The sequence below is a fragment of the Vombatus ursinus genome, unplaced genomic scaffold, assembly GCF_900497805.2.
Source record: "Vombatus ursinus unplaced genomic scaffold, bare-nosed wombat genome assembly UNPS02014799.1, whole genome shotgun sequence".
NCBI lineage: Eukaryota > Metazoa > Chordata > Mammalia > Diprotodontia > Vombatidae > Vombatus > Vombatus ursinus.
Window position 1 is genome coordinate 17,182,701 of NW_020954577.1, and position 19,562 is coordinate 17,202,262.

The 19,562-nt window shown below is 48.0% G+C and overlaps 1 protein-coding gene across 4 annotated transcripts in view; it reads left to right on the plus strand.

The window, feature by feature from the left end:
- The first annotated feature begins 11,122 nt into the window (after positions 1–11,122).
- The window catches only part of ETV1 (ETS variant 1), a 96,571-nt gene continuing 88,131 nt past the window's right edge, over positions 11,123–19,562 (plus strand). The window contains exons 1-4 of one of the 4 annotated variants that reach the window (XM_027872206.1): positions 11,123–11,207; positions 11,651–11,840; positions 12,781–12,868; positions 14,594–14,641. In XM_027872206.1, the coding sequence (XP_027728007.1) occupies positions 11,796–11,840; positions 12,781–12,868; positions 14,594–14,641 (181 nt within the window). In that variant the 5' untranslated portion in view covers positions 11,123–11,207; positions 11,651–11,795. Of the gene's footprint in view, positions 11,208–11,650; positions 11,841–11,955; positions 12,051–12,234; positions 12,284–12,780; positions 12,869–14,593; positions 14,642–14,846; positions 15,192–19,562 lie in introns of those variants that run through there. The other 3 variants (XM_027872208.1, XM_027872207.1, XM_027872209.1) reach the window with 3 other exon arrangements.

The window sequence follows — 19,562 nt, forward strand, 5'->3', positions numbered from 1 at the left end:
TGCACTACGACCTCCCTTGACAGCACCGCTATTTTCTCCTCATTTGCTCCATTATCTGTGGAAGAGGTGACTCTTCTCCTTGTCAAGGCTTCCCACCAGCACCTTTGCTTATGTTCCCCATTCCATCTTCCTCCATTATACCCTGGGGATCTCTTTCTTTGGCCATTCCTGCTCTCTAATCTTCAAGGTCTATCTATTGGCTTCTTGCATGCTGCCTCCAAATGTGTCCAGGTCTCACCTCTCCTTAAAGGACAATTCCCCCCGGCTTCCCCCCCCCCCCCCATCATCTAGCTTCCATCCTTACCACTCAGCTGGATTTCTTCTCTCTAAGCTCGCCTAAGCATCTGAACTGCTTCATGCAGTGGCCTTTTCTTGGTCTTCATCAAACCCGACTTCTCTGTAGCTTTGGATGCTGTGGACTACCACCTTCTCCTGGCCACTCTCTCCACCCTCAGCTTCTGTGACATTGTTCTCTTCTCCCAGTTCTCCTCCTTCTCCATTTCCTTTTCTGGATCAATATTCAGAGCCTATTGCTGAACCAACAGTGCTATCCTAAAGCTCTGTCTTGAGTCTTCTCCTCTCCACTTTCCCCTTTCCCTATCCCCTCCTCCATATCATCAACTCCCCTGAGTTCAATTGCTTCCCAGTTCCACTTATCCAGCCTTAAATTCCCTCCTGAACTCCGGGTCCTCATCTCCAACTGCATGCTGGAGATTTCGACCCTTACAGTTCAATAACATCTCAAACGTGGTGCATCTAATACAGAAATCATTATCTTGCCCCCAGAGCTGCACCTCTTCCAGATTTCCCTCCTTATATGGGGTCACCTTCAACTCTCTTCTCCCTTACTCCATGTGTCTTAAGCAGGAGCCAAGCTCTGTCAGCTCTGCTGCTCCAGATCTCCCTCCTCCATCTCCATTCTGATACTCCCACATCCCCCACATTGGTTCCAGCCCTCATCACCTCTCTGCTGGATGATTTGCCACAGCCTCCCAACTGCTTTCTCTCTTTCTACTCTCTCTCTTGTCCAACTCTCCGCCCACACAGATGCCAAAATAATCTTGATAAATCCCATGTGGGATCAAATCACTGCCCTGCTCTCTGGTGGCTCCCTGTGGATTAAGCTAAAATTCACATTCCTCGGGGTCCCCCATGAAGCCTTTCACACTCTGGCCCCAAGTCAGCCTTCCTAGGCTGATCGCATCCTAACAGCCAAACTGGGCTCCTGGCTATTCTGGACTTCTGTATTCTGTCTCTAGCTATGTACCAGAGCAGAGACTGGCCTCTTGCCTCGGCTCCAGCTCTCAGAATTCTTAGCTTCCTTCAAGTCTTAGCCTAAGGGAGCTGTCCCCACAGTGGTTCCTGCACTCTCCGTCCTCCCATTATCTTGTAATTAGTCTTCTCTTTACATGTTATACATTCCCTTGGAAATGTCTCTTTAATTTCCATTTCACTTGTACAGTTTCATGTGCAGCACCTATCCATGCAATACTTCCATTGGCGTCACTTAGAACTGAACTCAGTAAGGCAACATCAATGACCAAGAGAATTCTCTGATCAGATGCTGTGTTGGATTCCATGGCCCACAAGCACTGGAGTCCCATAGGAAGAAGGGGGTAGGTGCAGAGAGGAGCCCCAAAGGTAGCAAGAAGCTAGAAACGAGACCGTGGGAAGATCAAGTGGACAAGCTGGAATTCCCCTGCTGGTTAGAGATTGAGAGCTGGAAGGAGCTCCAATGGTCAGCTTGTCAAATACTCTGTCAATGGGGAAAGTGTGACCCAGGGAGTAAGAGACAGGCCTAGGAAGTGAGTGTCAAAGGAGAAATTTCAACCCAGGTCTTCCTGACTATGAGTCTTGTACCTCTACAGGTTTGAATACAAGTGTCATCCATATAAACTCTGGCAAAGGGGTAACTCGCTGCTTCTGGTGGTTAGGAGGCCTTTTCTCCCACTTGTAGGGCACTCAAGGAGGTCCCTTAGGTAGACTGTAGTTTCTTTGCTGGTCTCCTTGTGAGTCCTTGAATCTGCATCAATTTTGTTTTTTACTCTAATTATAGACACTGCTAACAGATAATCTAAGGATGCCACTGGGACACCAATGGGAAGACGAGAAATCCAACATCTTCTGGACCCTGGGAAGTTTACCGTGTCCTCCTCCAGCTAAGGGGCAAAGGAGGGGGAGGAGGCCCTTCTCCAAGTCTGAGGTCAGTGTTAAGGTCTCTCCTCCTGTCCCCTTGCCCCAGTCATTTCCTTTTCGTGGGTTTTTACTGAAATTCTACTCTTGTTCCAACCTCTAGGATGGCTCCCTTACCTTCTCAACCTACTAGATAATTAAATGGACAACCCCTTGGGGAGGCAGGATCAAGTTTCCATGGTGTATCTAAACCTTATTCACTCTATTCTAAGTGCTTGTTATACTTACTTTAAATCCTGTGATTGTTTTGAACTAAATCCTATGGCTGAGATTGATTGTTTTCATCTGGTAAATATACTAGGGCAACTTGTCACTGGGATGAGGTGACTTGATGGGGTAGATCAATCTAAACCATCCTCATGAGTGGAAGCTTGGGGGATTTCAATCAGAAGGAAGCTGTGATAGGAGCCAAATCTGCCTTGTAATCTAGACTAGATTTTCCATAAAAAGGTATTGAAAGTGACTTAATCGGCTTAAATTCACGTACTAAGGCTCGGGCTATCGACATATCCCAGGTAAAGGCAGCAATGGTTCTCTGTTGGCTGGGCCACTCCAACACTGAATGCATGCTGTGTTCTCACTGAGGATCTCTTCCTAGTTATTGATGAGCAAACTTCATTTGGTTTGAGTTTAGTCTTAAAGTATATTATTTCATACTGATTCTGAACCTGCTGGAGATCTCAACACGGAGACAGGCCCAAATCAGGCCCCTCCTATAAAAGAGACATTATTAGACTATGGAAGGGCTGTTATCCACCAAAATGGCGGGGTGACGGACTGGGAGGAGGCACAAAGAGAGGTCATGGAACCCTCTTCTCCATAGATCTTTATATATGAGAAATTTAGATAGTGTCTTTGTGAGGCCCTGGGGAGGAGGTGGTGTGACCTGCTTGGTACATATACTTTCCAGAAATACTTTCCATTGCTGGGCTAGAATCCATATTTCCTGACTTCTCATCCAATGCTCTTTGAACACCCCCATGCTGCCTCCAGAAAGAGGCCAATGGGACTCCGAAATGCAGTGACCATCATCTCTCCAGTGTGATTGCTTACACGTTTTTGTGTTCTGACCCGCTTTGGCAATCTGGCAAAGCCTATGGGGATCTTCTCAGAATGATGTTCCTAAACACAGGACATAAAAAAAAAAGGATTACAAAGGAAAACAACTATATGAAAATACAGTTATCAGAATATATTTTAAACAAGTTCCCAGGCTCCAGGCTAAGAACCTCAGCCTGAGAGTTTTTTGGAATTGCAGTCACTCCTTTCCATGGTGTGGACAGACTTCTTATTTAAGAAATCTATGTCTAAGGAATGAACAAGAGGTCCCATATACATGAAAGTATTTATAACAGCACTTTGTGTGGCAGTAAGAACTGGAAACAAAGTGGGTGTTCATCAGTGTGGGGCATGGCTGAATCAAGTGTGGTATTGGAATATAATGGAATATTAGCAAACTCTAAGAAATGGAGAATCTGAGCACAATGGGTCTTGGAGAAGTTCCAGGCTGCCTAGCATGGAAGGATGCTACATCCTGTGTTCTCCCTCCATACAGTGGAAATAGCCTTTCTCGATTGGCTATGTAGCTGGAACAGGCTTCTTCTTTAAAAGCTGCCAGCCTGGGGACAGGGGACAGTCTCTTTTTCCTCTCTCTGTCTCTGCCTGTCTGTCTCTGTGTCCCCCACCCCATCTCCTGGAGAGTAAGGGTCAAACACAGTTCACCCACCCATGGCATGGGCACCATGAACTGAATGGAGGGAGGGGGCACTCCCTCCTCCCTCTACCGTTTTTATCCCATGGCTCCAAATGAGCTTAGGGCCACCTTCTTTACTGTTTGTTCTTTTCAGTTTCAGGTGCAGGCAGCAGTCCCTACCTGACCAGAGAGCTCAAGCTAAGGGAACCATGGACTTAGGACTCCAGGCAGAATGTTTAAGCCAGCCAGCCCAGTATGGGAACATCGAGAAAGGAGGGTACCTGGGACTCAGGCCTAAGTGGGGGGGTGGGGGGCTGGACTTGAACTCAGGCCTGAGCTCCAGAAGAATTGACTTAACTATGAACTTAATCCCCTTCTCTTTCCCAGAGTATGATGTGGCATAGAATAAGTCTTTATGCTGGTGAGTCCACCGATGAAGTAAACATTCTTTGTAAAAGCTCACCTGCCTGTTAGTAGATAGAGCTGGAGTGCAGGGCACCATCCCTTACAATGGGGGAACCCCATCTATGAGAGCTGGGCCCAACTACAGAGCCTAGAACCACCCCTCCTTAAGGGAATCTGAGCCCGCAGGGGAAGGCTGAAATGTAATACACCTGGTCTTCAGGTGGTGGGGGCCACGGCACAGTCAGTGCTACATGAAAGGATTTTTATGACAACGTAGAAGCAAAGAAACAATTTCTCCTGGATTCAATGACATACTGGAGGCCATAGGACTGAGATGGAGGAAATCTCTACCTCAGGAATTGCAGCGAAGCCCCCTCCCTCCTCTCGGCAGACAAGTGGTTGGCTACAGAAAGAGGCGTGGGTTGTCGCATAGGGGTGAATGCCTTGGTTGGCCCACTTCCTGTCCTTTGTTGTGAGGGATGAAGACATCAGAATTGACTGCAACATGAGGAGGAAATAGCATCAATCAAATGCTAATGAGGAAAAATGCCCATTTCCCTAGTTAGACATCCCACTAATATTTGCATCCAGTCTGAGTCAGGGGCTCCTTTCTTTACAGAGTGAAATGGATGGTAGGGAAGTGCCAAGCCTAAAGAACGCATGCCCCTCCAGGCTCAGACAGCTCTGCTTCCCAAGGGGCCCTGATGATGTATCCTCAGGTGCCCTCCCGGCCCAGAATCCCATCACGAGCGTCTGGCAACATGAGAATTCATTGGAACCTGCATCACCTGGCAACAGTGTCCACAGACCAAGAAGAAGAAGGCCTCTTCCAGGCTGGAATGACTGAGTAGCCCTTTGGTGAATGAGCAGCGGCTCCTGGGAGTCTCCATCCTGTGACTGACCACTGGCTGGCTGCTTCCAAGCTGCCCAGAGGAAGGGGTGACTTACTTATCCATCCCCCCAGAGGCTGCTCGCTAGCAGGGCGCTGCCAGGAACCTGGGGATGAAACAAGGGCCCCAGGTGGGTGACACAATAGAAATAGGGAGTCATTTTAATATAGCCTAAGAAACAAAGCTGGGGTTTATTTAGAGAGTTAAACAATCAGGCCTCTACAAAGGGGAGGAGAGAGGCTGCCAGCTTCTTTGAAGTATGCATATAGTATACCCCGAGTGACCCAGCTATTTTTACTGTGGGGAGGGAACTCAGGACAAAAGGAGTCTTTTAAATACAAGAGACAGTCTGTAAGGCCCAGGCTGGAGAAATCTGAAATCCAAGGTCAACAAATGTCAGACAGGGGCTCAAAGGTACATCATCCATGGAACAAAAATGGTGGACCTGCCCTGAGAAATACCCAATGCTATTGCTTCTCTGTGCATACATAGAGACCTACATGTATGCAAACCGTATGTTCTGTGTGTGTGGTTGGGTGTACAGAGACTTACACACCTACATTAACCAACATAGACAGCTTCAGACACGGGACAGTTTGGATTCAACTCCTACCTTTGACACATCCTAACTGATTGACCTTGCTCAAGTCTGTGACTAACAGAATCTCAACCAGGTTTCCAAGCCATCTCTCCCCTCCCCTCCCCCCCTCCCCTCCAGCATTCCTCAGGCAGTGGCGCCTTCTCTCCCAGGTTAGGTAGCAGAACCAGGGAGCAGTCACTATGGACGATAGCCAGATGCCCCATGGGAGATGGTCGCACAAGAAACACTGACCGTGGTCAGTCCTCAGGACCATAAGAGCTGGACAGAGGCAGGAATTCGGGATCTGATGTCACTTAAAGGGGGTCCCTGTGTCTCCTAACGTAAGAGGCAAGGCGCAACAATTGAAGTTCGGGGACATGGCCCTAGCAGGCAGGACAATAGCATTTCCAGCCTGGTCAGGCCCGAATGTAGGAAAACCTAGGCTGGACTTCCAAGCAATCTGAGAGAAAGCCAAGGAGCAGGTTGGACCTCGGCTTTCGTGAGACAGTGGGAAAGCCTGGGGACCTGGGGTGGGCTCCTTTCCCTCTGGAGAAGTGAATCCTCCTTCAGTGCACTCAGCTCGTGCAAAGGACACGGGCAAGGGGTTGTCTCTCCAAGGTTCGGCCTTAGGAGCACCTTGTATGGTGTGGGCAGCTGTAGGAGCTGCCGGCTGCTCCAGGGCTAATCCTGCTCCCGAGGCCTGAGACTGGAATATCTATGGTGCCTGGGATCTTAGAGGCCATGTGGTAGAAGCCTGTCACTGGTCACTTCTCTGACTCCAGTCAGGAGCCAATTCTTGTCATTCTTCCCTCCACAGAGTATCTCCAGTCCTTCTCCTCTCTGACCATGGCCCCAGTCCAGACAGCCATCTCCCAGAACTCTTGGCTTCTAATTTCATCATTTAAAATCCATTCCTTCATTTGTGGATCTCTCCCCTCCCCACACCCCAGTGGCCAAATAATCCTCTTAAAGCACATCTGACCACATTCTCCCCCTTCCACAGCCTCGAGTTGCCTTGTATCTCTTCTGTAATAAAGCATAAACTTGTCAGTTTTGCATTTAAAGGCACAGGTTCATTTTACCTTATCCCCCTTCACACATGCTGCACAATTCTAAGCTTGAGCTCCCTTTCTCCTGCAATCTTTGATTTTGTAAGAGTGTTTTATGCATTTGAGGGAATTAAAAAAAAATTGTGTCAACTGTTCTTACTATCACATTAATACTCTTTTCTAAAAGCTAATGAACACTGACTGTTTAACTCCATAAGGGCTTAGCAGAGTGCCAGTAAGCATTTCATACTGCTTCTACCCTTGATATCAGTTTGGCTAATCAGCATTGGAAGATCACACCACATGGGCCCTCATGAGCAGTAGAATAGAAACCCTTCACTCCTCAGGATTGTTCCTAGAATCTGAAGGGAAGAAGTTAACCTTCTTTGGAGCTGGCCTACTAGTCTGAGTGGGAGGTGGGAAATGAGCCCCAGACAGGAGGTTACACTGTGGATTTTAGGGCAGGGGTCATTTTATGCATTTCTTCCCATCGCCAGCACTTCTCACAGTGCCTGGACCCTAGCAGACACTTAGTAAATGCTTATTGACTCGACTGTCCAAGATCACCTAATTGTATAACCGTTTGTGAGTATGATGTTGGGGCTATCATACAATCACTCTGGGATAGGGACTTTCATCATGAGTATTTGGACAAAATTTTCCGAAGGGACACAGAAAAACCTTGATGCCAACACTCATTTCAAATTTGCAGGAGTGATGGAATGTAACTGAGACAAATTTCAATAAGCTTTGGGACTATTTTTTAACCCTGTTTGTGATGGGGCAATATTTCTTCTAGGGTTCTCCCACCACTGAGCTTTCTACTTGAAGACACAGGAAGATGTAGGAAACTTGCATAAATGTATTTTTTCATGTTACTTGTATGAGATATTTATTTTCTTAATATGGACTTTTTAGAGCAAAATATTCGTCCTGCTTACCACATGACTAAAGCAACATCTCCTGGGATCATAGATCCCGAGCTGGAAGAAGTCTTAGAAGACATCTGTCCTAAATCCCTTAGAGGATCTCACAGTTGAGGAAAATGAGACTCATTTTTCCAAAAGCCAGGGGACGTTGCTTTTTTAACAAATGTCAGCGGGGTATTTGAACCCAGGTCCTCAGACTTCAGGTCACATTTCTCTTGGTTTTGTGGTTTTCTCTTTCTATCAGTAATGCCTCAAAAATAACAGATAATTCATGAATATTTGTGGAATTGAATTCTCCACACTTAGAATAAATTTTTTTGTAAAATTTCTCTGAATAATGGTCATTGCTATTGTTTCAAATGTGCTCTCTGTTTTTAAACAACTTCAGAGGCTCCTTGGGTCATAGGCCTGTAATACATTCCTTATTTTTAGGTCAGAACAGAGTCTCTGGACAATGCAGTTGGCTGGAAACACTTTCTCAAACAGCAAGAAGGCTAGTGTGGGCACACACACACAGACCCACAGACACTGACACACACACACACACACAGATGACAGCGTTCTTGAGAGGGGCCCTGAGCCCTGAGCTACACCACTTCTCCCTAAAATCAGTCTTCTATGGGTTTCTGTAACAGTTAAAGTAAATGAACTAAGTTTATCTGAGTGGATGAATTTTTTTTTTAATGAAAATCCATTGCTTCATTTATTGATCTGTGCCATTTTGAACAAAATAATGGGCACTTTATTTTCATTGGTCATTAAAAATAATTCACATATCTTGGCTTAAAACTGGAAAAAACATGAAAAAAGAAATCTCGGCATTCCACTTTTTATTTTTTGCTAATGTTCTGTGACTTCCTAGTGAATATCTGCCATGATACTGTATAAGGAGGTCCAAGATGGCAAAACCAAAATAACCCAAACAAAGCAAAAGCAAAGAAAGTTCATTTCCTTCGTGAAGGAGCGGGACCGAACAGTCCTGCCGGGATTCCTTGGAGCCCAAAGTGACGCCTCTGAGGCCAGAAGTGACCCTTTCCTGCAATTTTTTTTCCTCTTAAAAGTGTCTTCCTTTCAGTATTTCTCAACACAAATGTGATTTTAAAACCCTAGCAAGTCAGTCTTTGTACGGCCACTGCGACTGAAAGCCTGCCAAACGGAAAATTCCCATTCACAAGGACGGGCATTTGCTGAACCGATTTTTTAAAGACTCGTTTTCAAAAGTGGAAACCTTGGGCCAGTGTCGCTGCCCCTCTGCGTGGCCAGAACAGCTGCCTCTGGGAGCCTTTCTCACAATGGCAACATTTTCTGAAAAACAACCCCCTAATTTGGCGTTCTCCAGTCTTCGGTCCCTGGACGTCTCGGTGCCCTTCAGTGCCAGAGAAGGGGATACAAAAAGGCCAGGCTCATGGAGGGCCGGCTCCCGGGATGCCAACAGGAGGGGAAGAGCCAGAGGCAAGAACAGACCCCGGGCCCCCAGTGGGAGCTTTGGGGCCTCTCTGTCCCGTCCAAATGTGCTGTGGGCAGACCCCCGCCCTACTCTCTCTACTTTCTTTAAATGCCAGGGCAACCTTTCCCTGCACCCTGGGGACCCGGGCTCCAGGATGCTGCCAAAGGGTCAGGGGCGTGCGCACCCATGCAGGGAACGGCCTGGGGCAGTGTAGATGAACTTCTTACTCCCCCCCCCCGCCCTCAGTCCTTTCCGGAGTGAGATCCTCGCCCCTTGCTCTCTAGGAGGCCGCGTGGCCCGGGGCGAAGAGCAGGGGGGCGGGGAAGGAGGGGGTCTCACTCCGGAGCCTGCAGATACTTAGGCTTAGAGGTGCCCCCCGCCCCCTCCCCCAAGGCACGTGACCTCGCCGGACCGGGATTTTGTGAATGGGGCCTGTCCCGCCCCCGGCCGGAGGCGGCCAATAGGGGCGCGGCGCGCGGCAGGGAGGCCCGGAGCAGCCCCCGCCCCCGGGTTTCCTCGGAAACCTGCCCGGCTCTCCCTTTCCCGGCGTCCCTCCCTCCGGCCCCTGGGCCTCCTGGATCCGGAGTTTGGCCAGGCAGCCTGCGAGCGCCTCCGATCGGCCCCTGGCTCGGACGGCTGGAAGGTCCGGTGCTGCCACTGTCCCGAGTAGGCTGTGTGCCTGCTGGGGGTGGGGGGAGCCCCCCAGCCTCCCCCCACCCCCGGGAGCAAACTTTACGACTGGGGGTGATGGAGGGGAGAGCCCGAGCTCTACAGCAGCCCCCCGGGCCAAGCCGGGGGCGACCCCGCGGGCCAGAGGGGTGAGGGTGGGGGGAGGGGGAGTCTGGCTGAGGGCTAGCCAGCCCTCCTCCTCCACCTTCCCCTTTTTCCCTCCCGGGAAGACCCCAAAGGGTTAAGTGCTCTGAAGGTGTTCCCCTCCTCTTAGGAGGCATCCATAACAAAGCGCAGGAAATGGGCAGGTTCCGCGGGCATCCGACCCCCTCTTCTCCTCCTCTCTGGCCCCTCCTCCATCTCTCTTCCTTCCAGATGCGCGTTTTTTAACCCAGCAGAGTTGGGGGGAGCTAGCTTGGTACTTCCCATTTCCTTTGCCCCGCACCCCCCTCATCTTCATGCTTCCTTTTCCAGGCCCCCCCAACCCCCCGTCACCCCAAGCTGTGTAGGTTCTTTAGCCCCGCCGCGTCTCCCTCCGCAGGTACTCCTGTGCCTCGCTCGTGGCCAGCACTTTGAGGATGCTGGTCTGGGGCCCTCCCGCTAGGAACCAGCCACCGAGTCAGAGGGATGCAGGGAATGATGTTTGCAGCTAAAGGAACAAGAAACCAAATCCCCGCACTCGAACGTGCGGGAACACGTGCGTCCCGGGCACAGCAAGCTTTTATTAAGCGCCTTTGATGTGCCAAGCACTGTGTCAAGCGTCCGGGAGGAGAAAAACAGCCCCTGCCTCCAAGGAGCTCACAATCTGTTGGGGGGGGGGGTGGATACACCATCCAAGCAACTCTATACAAACAAGCTAGACAGTAAAGTCGAAAAAACAAAACAGGTGGGAAACTGAGTCCAGAGCCTTGGCACGGAAGATGGGAAGGAGAGAGGGAGAGAGGAGGGGCCCCAGGTCCGGGAAGCCTCGGAGAAAGGCAGCCGAGGGTGGACGGCCTCTCCCCCGGGCGCCGGAGGACCCCGCGATCCCAGCTTCAGGAAGACTCTGGGCCGGGCCGAGGGAGAGGGCTAGGGTTACGGCACCGTGGAAGGAGCCGGGGAGCCGGCCCGGGAGCGCCGCCTGATTGACAGCCCGAAATCTGATCTGGTGAAAGAGCCCGAGAGCCAATGGGAGGCAGGGATCCATCGGTTTGGCTCGGAGGCCCCTGGAGGAGAAGTGGAGGAAGAGCCGCCAGAGCCAGCTCTGGCAGAGGCGCTCTCGGCTTCCGAGGGGGAGGTGCTGGGCAAGGCTTCATGTTTGGATTAAATTGGGAGGGGAGTGTGGGCAGCCCAGCGCCTGGCACGGCCTTTAGGTGGGTCTCGCCCCCAACTTCGCGCGTCACTCTAGGCCCCTCGTGCGGTCGCGGGGGGGGGGGGGGGCCGGGTCGGGCCGCCTCCGCTGCCTCCCGTTAGGTGCAAAGCGACTCCTGTTGATCGCCATTACGAGGCTGGCCACGCTCAGGGGGGCGCACGCCCGGACCCCCGGGCTAGGGACTGCGGGCTGCCCCCCCCCCCCCCCCCCCGAGCCCCCCGGGGCCCGGCCCGGGGGCTTTGTCTCGGCTCCGGCCGGGGGTCGCGGCTGCTACAAAGTAGCAAGCTGGGGCTGCGGGGCGGGCGGGGGCTCCAGGTGAACGAGGCTGCGCGGGGAGGGCGCGTTTGGTGAATGGGGCTGGAGCCGGGTAATTAGCTATGCAAATGCCGGCGCTTCATTCACGGGCTTCACCGGAACCTACAGCTGCTTTGCGCCCCTTTCTAGGTCGGGAGCCGCTCGGACCGCGAGGAAGCCTCGTCCCCGATGCTCGGAAGGTGAATTGCTAAGCAGCTCCGCGTAGCCCGCGCAGCCCCGGCTCGGCCCGGTCCGGCCCGGTCCGGCCCGGTCCGGCCACGGTCGCCGCCTCAGGATGGACGGCTTCTACGACCAGCAAGTGCCTTACTTGGTCAGCAACGTGAGTGAGCAGCGCCCAAGTGGCTGTTTATAAACTTGACTCCGACTTATTTCTCCTCGGGAGGGGGGGGGGAGCGGGGCGGGGGGGGGGGGAGGGGGCGCCGGCAGGGAGTTGCTGGGCTCGTCCGCGTTCGATCGCTTGGTTGCTGACTCTCCCTGTAGGAACCGAGGCTTCAGAATGAGCGTTCCTCCTTCCAGGGACTGGGATAAGGCATCGTTTTATTTTTAAGACTTCTTTTTGGATAGTTAAAGTGCACACGATGAGAGCAGGAGGAGGAGGAGGAGGAAGAGGAGGAGGAGGAGGAGGAGGAGGAGGAGGAGGAGGAGGAAGGCAGCAGCAGCTGCAGTCAAAGTTTCTGGCTGGGTTTGTCTGCCACATTGCACAGAATGAAGTTGAGACCAATGTTGACACTTTCCGTTTTCAGGATCTTGTTTTTGTTTTGCGTGTGTTTGTATGGGGGGGGGGCGGGAGCGGGTGGAGATGAAATAACTTCTCTTGCCTTCACCGTCCTTTAAAATAGATGGAGGAAAAATGCATATAGTTCAGCCCAGCCCAGCTGACTGCTAAATGCATGTCTTTCCCTTGGCTGGATGCTGGGGAGGGAGCCTTCCATACGTATCTCTCTCCATCAAGATGCGTCAGGATAAAATGCTGTGGGAAGGCATCAGGCTCAGGCCACGGCAGCAGCCGGAGCCGCCGCAGCAGAGGCAGCAGCCTCAGGCTTTGCTGGCTCGGCCGCCCAAAGAAAGCCCATCACCGGCTTTGGCTATCGGCTGGATCCAGGAAAGGAGGACTCCAAAGGGTGTCCCTTGGCAGGAGAGGGGGAGAGGGCCCAGTAGACTTGTCTTCCCCCCTCGGGTTTGCAAGTGACTTTTGCATGTGACAATCAGAGATTCCAAAAAAAAAAAAAATTAAAGTATTTAATCTTTCCCGTTTGTAGAGTCAGCGTGGGAGAAGCTGTAATGAGAAACCAGCAAATGTCAGGAAAAGAAAATTCATTAACAGAGACCTGGCTCATGACTCAGAAGGTGAGGTTTTGTCTTCTTCTGATCTCCCCCCCCCCCAAAAAAAATGCAGAACTGTCCTTTTGCTTTCTTTTAAGAAAAACAAAAACCTCCTACCCCTCCCCAGGATCGTTTGTATGAGAGAGAGACAGAGAGAGAGACAGAGAGAGAGAGAGAGAGAGACAGAGAGAGAGAGAGAGAGAGAGAGAGAGAGAGAGAGAGAGAGAGAGAGAGAGAGAGAAACTATTTTGGCCCAGAATAATATGACTTTGTTACTCGGAGCCCTTTGCATATTGTGACGATCTGCACTTCAGTACTTTTTCCTGGTTGTGTCAGAGATTAATCAAAGAGCGAAATGGAGAGTTAAATGTGCTATCCCTCCCTGACTCATCCATCCTTCTCCCCAGCCATAGCTGTATTGCAGTATTGCAGCCCATATGGTGTATCAATAAAACTGTGAAGGAAGGGAGAAAAAACTTGAAGATGTCCAACTCGGTGGTAGAAGCCAATGAGAGGTCATTCAGATGTTGACAGTTTTCATGCCCACTGAGGAGAAACTTATTAATATATGGTTAAGGTAGAACAGCATCATAGGGTCTCACACCACCCCCTTTCACGTATAGCTGGATGCAGTTTAAAAAATACATAAAATGTTGAAAGCTGACCAAGTTCTTAGGGCATTGGATTGGGTTAGGAGCTTTGAGTTCCTAGTAAACCCTATTTAAGTCTTTAGTTGATGTTAATTTCTGTCACAGAAGCTTCCTTGGGCCCCCAGGGGCAGAGGCTAAATATTAACCCTTTAGCATCTCTCCTGCAGTTTTTAAGAATGTGAACTGAAATGCAAACTTTTCAGCCAGGTGAATAACCTCAGAGGAAATCCCTCCTGCTGGCTTGCTCGGCAGAGCTACTTAGCAAAAAGTTTGCTATTCTTGGCTGACTGAAGTCAGGATTTTGAGTTCCAAAGTTTCTCAAAATACCCTCCTGCATCAACCCACGTAGCCATTCAGAACACAGTCTACTTTGGATTTTTTTAATTCTCAGAGAAAAGCCAAGTTTATGCTTCTCTGTTCCTAAGTTTAATAGACATTGGAAATAAATAACAGTTTTCTTCTGATTATGGTCCCTTGACAGACCCCTGACAGCTGAATCAAAACTGGTAGATATGGTGACCAGTATGCCAGGGAGTGATGCTTCTTCCCCCAGCAAGTTGTCACATGGAGTTAGCCTCTAGCCTGTCGGTCCTTTCTAGGAAAGGCATTCCCGTGGGCCCCGCACCATGACAAGGGCCAAGTCTCTCTGAAGACACAAGGATTGATACATGAAATGTTTTTTTTCTATTTTTTTGCCCTGATTTTTCCTCCACGTTCTCTGTGAGAGAGATTGATTCAGTGAAAGCTGTCCATTACAAGGGAGAAAGAAAGAATGGGTGGCCGGGACAGTCCCTGGTGATGGTCTGTCTGTGATTAGAGTATGAGCCGGATACATTCAAGGATTCTGGTTTTTATGCAAGGATTAATTACTTGAGTGGATGCCTCCCCTGTCCTCACAGAGCAAATATCAGGTATTGGCATGATCATAATGAGAAACGATCCCCCTATCTAAGAGAGCTCTCTTAATGGTATTTCCATATATAATATACATGTGTGTCAGAGAAAAAAAATCAGATAACATTTTCATTTCATGAAGGATAAGATTAAAGGTTGAGTTGCCATATTATTTTATGTCTTCACCTTTTTTTTTTTTTTCCAGAACTCTTTCAAGATCTGAGCCAATTACAGGAAACATGGCTTGCAGAAGGTAAGGGGAGAAATGCTTGTAAAAAGGTTGGGGAGGGGGGGAGGGAGGAATGAAACTCCAGAGGAAAAAAAAAAAAAGTCCTGAACTTGCTGTCTTAATGTTCAGACCGATTAATTGAGCTCTAAAAGAGCCACCTCATGTGTCATGCATACATTAGAGCTTCTGATGAGTTTGTCTTTGGGGACTCTGGGGCTGCTCTAGCCTGTGTCATCACAAATTACCAGGAGAAACTGCTTCCAGCTCCCAGTCACATCTGCTTTGGGCAAGAACTCATGCACCAGGACTTCCAGTTCGGAGCCTCGACTCCGATTTTAATTGCAATTGATCAGGTTTATATGATTGTACCTCAGGAGACCTCATCGAGCCAGCTCGGGGCTGGCTGTTTCCTCTGAAGCCAAGCGGCGGCAGCGCACACTTAGTTCCCCGTTGTCCTCTTGGAGCACTTTTTCTGATGGCAGAAATTAGTGGCTCTGGGTTCAGCGGGACGGGATGCTTCAAGATTTGAGTACGAGTGTCTTCTTCCCACCTTGTGCCCAACACAGAGCCTTGGGTGTGTATCGACGGCATCAGCTCCGAAGGGCTTGCTGAGGAAGCCTTGGGGAAGCTGAGTCGGGCTTTTCCATACCTACCTTCTCCTTCCTTACTGTACATCAGGCAAGCAAGTGTTGGATGGGGACGGGGCTTGGCTTGTGCCTCTCTTGGAATTCCCCTCGGAAGACAGGGAGACTTTCGGAGGCATTTTCTCTTTAATTTTGATTAGGTGAAGCAGTATTGCGATGCATTGGGATCTCTTCTTCACCGGGTGATGCTGGCTGTATTTCATAGGGACAATGAGATAGTGTTTCCGTAAAAGTGCAGAAGTTCCTGCTGTTGAAGGGTGTTTGTTTTCTTTGGGGATGGGCAAAAAAATCCTTTGGCATTTTATCCGATGAGCATAAAGCATAGATAGAAGTGGCTTGTGTTGTCCTGTCAGAATGGATTTGGTTTGAGGACTTGTGGGAAAAAGTTAGAGTTTCGGTGTTCTTTCAACTCAAGCCCATCTTATTGCAAGTTGTGGCGTTGGCTGGATGGGATTTTCTAAGGGAGTCGGGGTCAGGCTTTCTTGCTTTAAACTGCTTTGAGACAGAGGGCATTTCCCCCGAGATTTCTGCCTGGTCAAGTTGCTGGAAGCATGTAAAGTGAGTTTCTTTGTTTTGTTGACATTTCAATTCTCTAAGCTTGAATATTTGCTTTAGCTATTTTTGTAAATGTTTGTACCCCTAAAGCTCTCTTCACCATCTTGTAGCAAATGGATTCTGTTGAGACACTAACAAAGGTTAGACCCTAATAAGGGTGATGGGGATTTAGAAGCCGTCATTTGGATGGTCACTGAAAATAGAATTTCTAATAATGCATCAGCAGTCACCCACAGACCCAGAGGTGACTTTGCTTTATCTCTTTTGCCCTGACATTTTGCTACTGACCTCTAGCTACTGGTTTTGTAAAGTTGAAAATGCATCAGAATACTTATCAAATCTATGAGATAATTTATTGGTGTATGGATTATAACTGAATATTCTCTTCATTGAGTTGGAACATTTTGTTACTTCTTACAGTGTTTAATGCTCACTGATTCCAAGTAAAAATAATTGCTGGCAGATTTTTGGGTGTGCATAGCAACCCTGTTCCTGGAATTTAAAAAATGTGGCATCTATAATTGACTTATAAATATTTTTATAGATATATAATCAGCTTTGGTGCATTTTTATAGTTTTGAGCTTGTTTCCTGTGGCTAAATGAATGAGTGATTTGAATGAGCCATCCAAGTTTTCCCTTATGCTCTTAAAGTTGGTTCTATAAATTCTTACCCAGGAATTAAAAAAAAAAAAAAAAGACCCAGCTCTATAAGCCCAGGCTGAGGGTATGGTTGCTATTTTTGAAATAAAATGGGGTTTTATGCAGAAGCATTTTAATTCTGAAAGCATGAATATTTGTGCTGTGAATCCTAACACCTTTATGAATTGCCGGGAGACCTCTGGTAAAGAAATCCTCCCATCCTCATACTTAAGGTCAGCTATGCTGACAGAAACTCCCTGACCCTAATGCCTGTGTTGCTTTATTTTTTTTTTTCAAAATAAGGACATTCTCTTATTTTTGGGTGAACTGTATTTCTCCTTCTTCTAATATGCCTTAATAAAGCTATAAAAGTTGATAAGCTGCTTTGGAAGAAGAGTTTAATTGTCTTTTAATAATGAGGATTTGTTTCTTCATCATTAGCTTATTCATCCACCTTTTGTATTATTTCTTCCTGCTCACAGTTGAATGCAAGTTTGTGGGTGTGCAGGCATATTTGCCATACGCTGGTGTCAGGATGGCATACGCTAGCTTCACTTACTTGACTGTGTGGACTGTTCTAGCCAAGAACAGATCTTCAAATTCATCTTGTTTATCCAAGGGTGGATTTATCCGTTTATGTCCTTCTGGACCTTGCCAAATTGGCTGACTTTTTCATGTTTACATATTTCTTTTCATGATGCTCTGTATCCAGGAAAGTGACCAAGAAAGTCTCGAGCCATCTTGACCTTCTTTAAAAAAACAAAACAAAACAAAACAACATATAAAGATCTTTGGCAACTAAGCAGGCTTCTCCCTCAAGCTGAGAACACTGTGGGGATAGTTATCAGGTTAGAAAATCTATTTATTAAACATATATCTGCAGCAAATTCATAAAGAATGACTGACCAAAAAGCGTAACTGGAAGAAAGCCCTCTGAAGCCTTCTGCATTCTTTAGCCTCGAAAACTTTTATTTGCTATTTCCTGTAAGAATTTTTATAAGTCAAATGCAGAGCACAGTCTGTTTATTAATTGGTCATTGTGGTCATTAAAATGGTTTACTAACTATATGGGGGGGATTGAAGCAAATAACTATACATTATTTAAAGGTGGGGAGAAAATTTCCAACCCATGGGGATTTTACGAAAATTCACTTCCTCTTTTAAGTAATCAGACTCGAAACATTTTAGGGTAGGGCAATTTTAGGCTGCTACTACTTCCATGATCCGAAACACCAAAAACTCTTGTGGTAAAAATCTCCGGGTGGCAGGTTGGTGTCAGGTCTTGTCTAGTCCTGAAGGAGAAGATGGGTTCCTCATTGTCAAGAGGCAGATGACAATGATTCTAACCCCCTCCCCCATGTACCAATGTTCTATTTATGCCACTGTTGTTTCCTTTTGGCATTTTCATATGCAAAATGCTTTTATTGATTGTGTATATTTGATGTTAGATTGCTGTTGGCAGATGGCAGTCATTCAGTGACTTGAAATAATCGGTTCAAATATTAACCCAGTGTCATATCAGTCTGTCTTGCTGAAATCCCTTGATTTTGGAACAGATCTAGAGGGTGGGAAAAAAATTGGCTTCTTGACCTTGACCGTGTTGTCACTGATGCCAGGTGAATGTGCAGGGATCTGAGCAATGTGCAGGGGGCAGGGACAGGAGGAAACTTGACCGACAGGGTTTGAACAAAGTACGGCATTCACTAGAAATTTGTTTACAAATTTCCTCACCTAAGATCTGCGTGAAGAGGAAAACAAAGGACTTTAAAACGCCATGAAGTACAGCCCGTTGACACTTGGTGGGGTGACTCACAAGTAACTTTGATGGAATTCTTTCCCAAGGGGAGTTAACTTGCCCATCAGGCACCATCACTTTTCTTTAACTCCTCTGGCCTTACTGAGGGCGACTCCCATGCAAAGTGGGCCCCAGGCCAGGCCTTGGGCTGATTTTACATTTTTTTACTTGCCCCTTCACTAAATAAGTCAGGGTGGCCTTGAACATTCTGGTGTTGTTCCTAAGACTTTATCCTTGTTCCTGAACTTGTATCTAGAAATGATTTGGTGATATTAAAACAAAAAAAATTGTATATACTCTTGACATGTAACGCATGGAAGTCCAAAGATGGCATCCATCTTGATTTATATGGGGTTCACAATGATACCATCGAAATTTCAATCAAACCAAGAATCGGGTTGATGAGTGTGTGTTATTTATGCGTGTCACAGTAAGAAAGAAATGCCTTACAATTAAAAAAACAAAAACAAAAACAAACTAGCATTTTGTAAAGTTAAGAAAAAAAAAATCATCCAAATACCTGTGTGACTGTGATTCCTAGGCATGGAACAAAAGAGGTTTCACTTTCAGGGGAGAGTTTCTAGAGCTCAGAGACACTCTCGGGTGGAGACATTTTCTATTTGAGCATCAGGCAAGTCAGGAAATTTCTGTGTTAGGCTGGCCTGGGAGAGGAGGTGCCTTACAGCTCCAGGGCCTCGGGAGCATCCCAGCAGGCTGCTTCCTGGGATTGAGATACTCCCACAAAAGTAGGGGGAGTTAAACTGGATCTGGGGAAGTCTTGGAAACCCATCCGGATTCAAGGCCGCTGGACGTTGATTGTCCGAGTGGGCCGTTGACTAGAATGAGATAATTTGTCTTTTTTTTTTTTGTGCTCTTTGATAGGGAGGTAGGTAAAGGGTTGCAACCTTTCACTAGGGTCAGAAAAAGCTAACAATTTTTCAAAGTAGGAGGGGGCGTGAGGAGGAAGAGAAGAAGGGAAGAGACCTCTGGGTCTCCTTTTAACTTAAGCCCCCATCTTCTTTACAAGTCACAGCAGATCAGCTCTAAGATGAAAGTAGAGGCTGTTTTGAGACCCAAGGCTGGGCGTAGAAAGAAGGGATGTGTTTAAGGAGCTTCTGCTGTAGGGAAAGCACTTCCCTTTTGTCTCCCTTCCGTGTTTATGCTAGAGCATTAATTAATGCTTGTGTTTTGTGCAGTCGTTTTAAATGTTACCAGCGGATGTAGTCCTGAACCGGGCTTAGTGGACTCATGACGATTTTGTTCCATGGCCCAAAGCTTGATTTGGGGATTAGTCAAAGCTCTGCTCTGTGG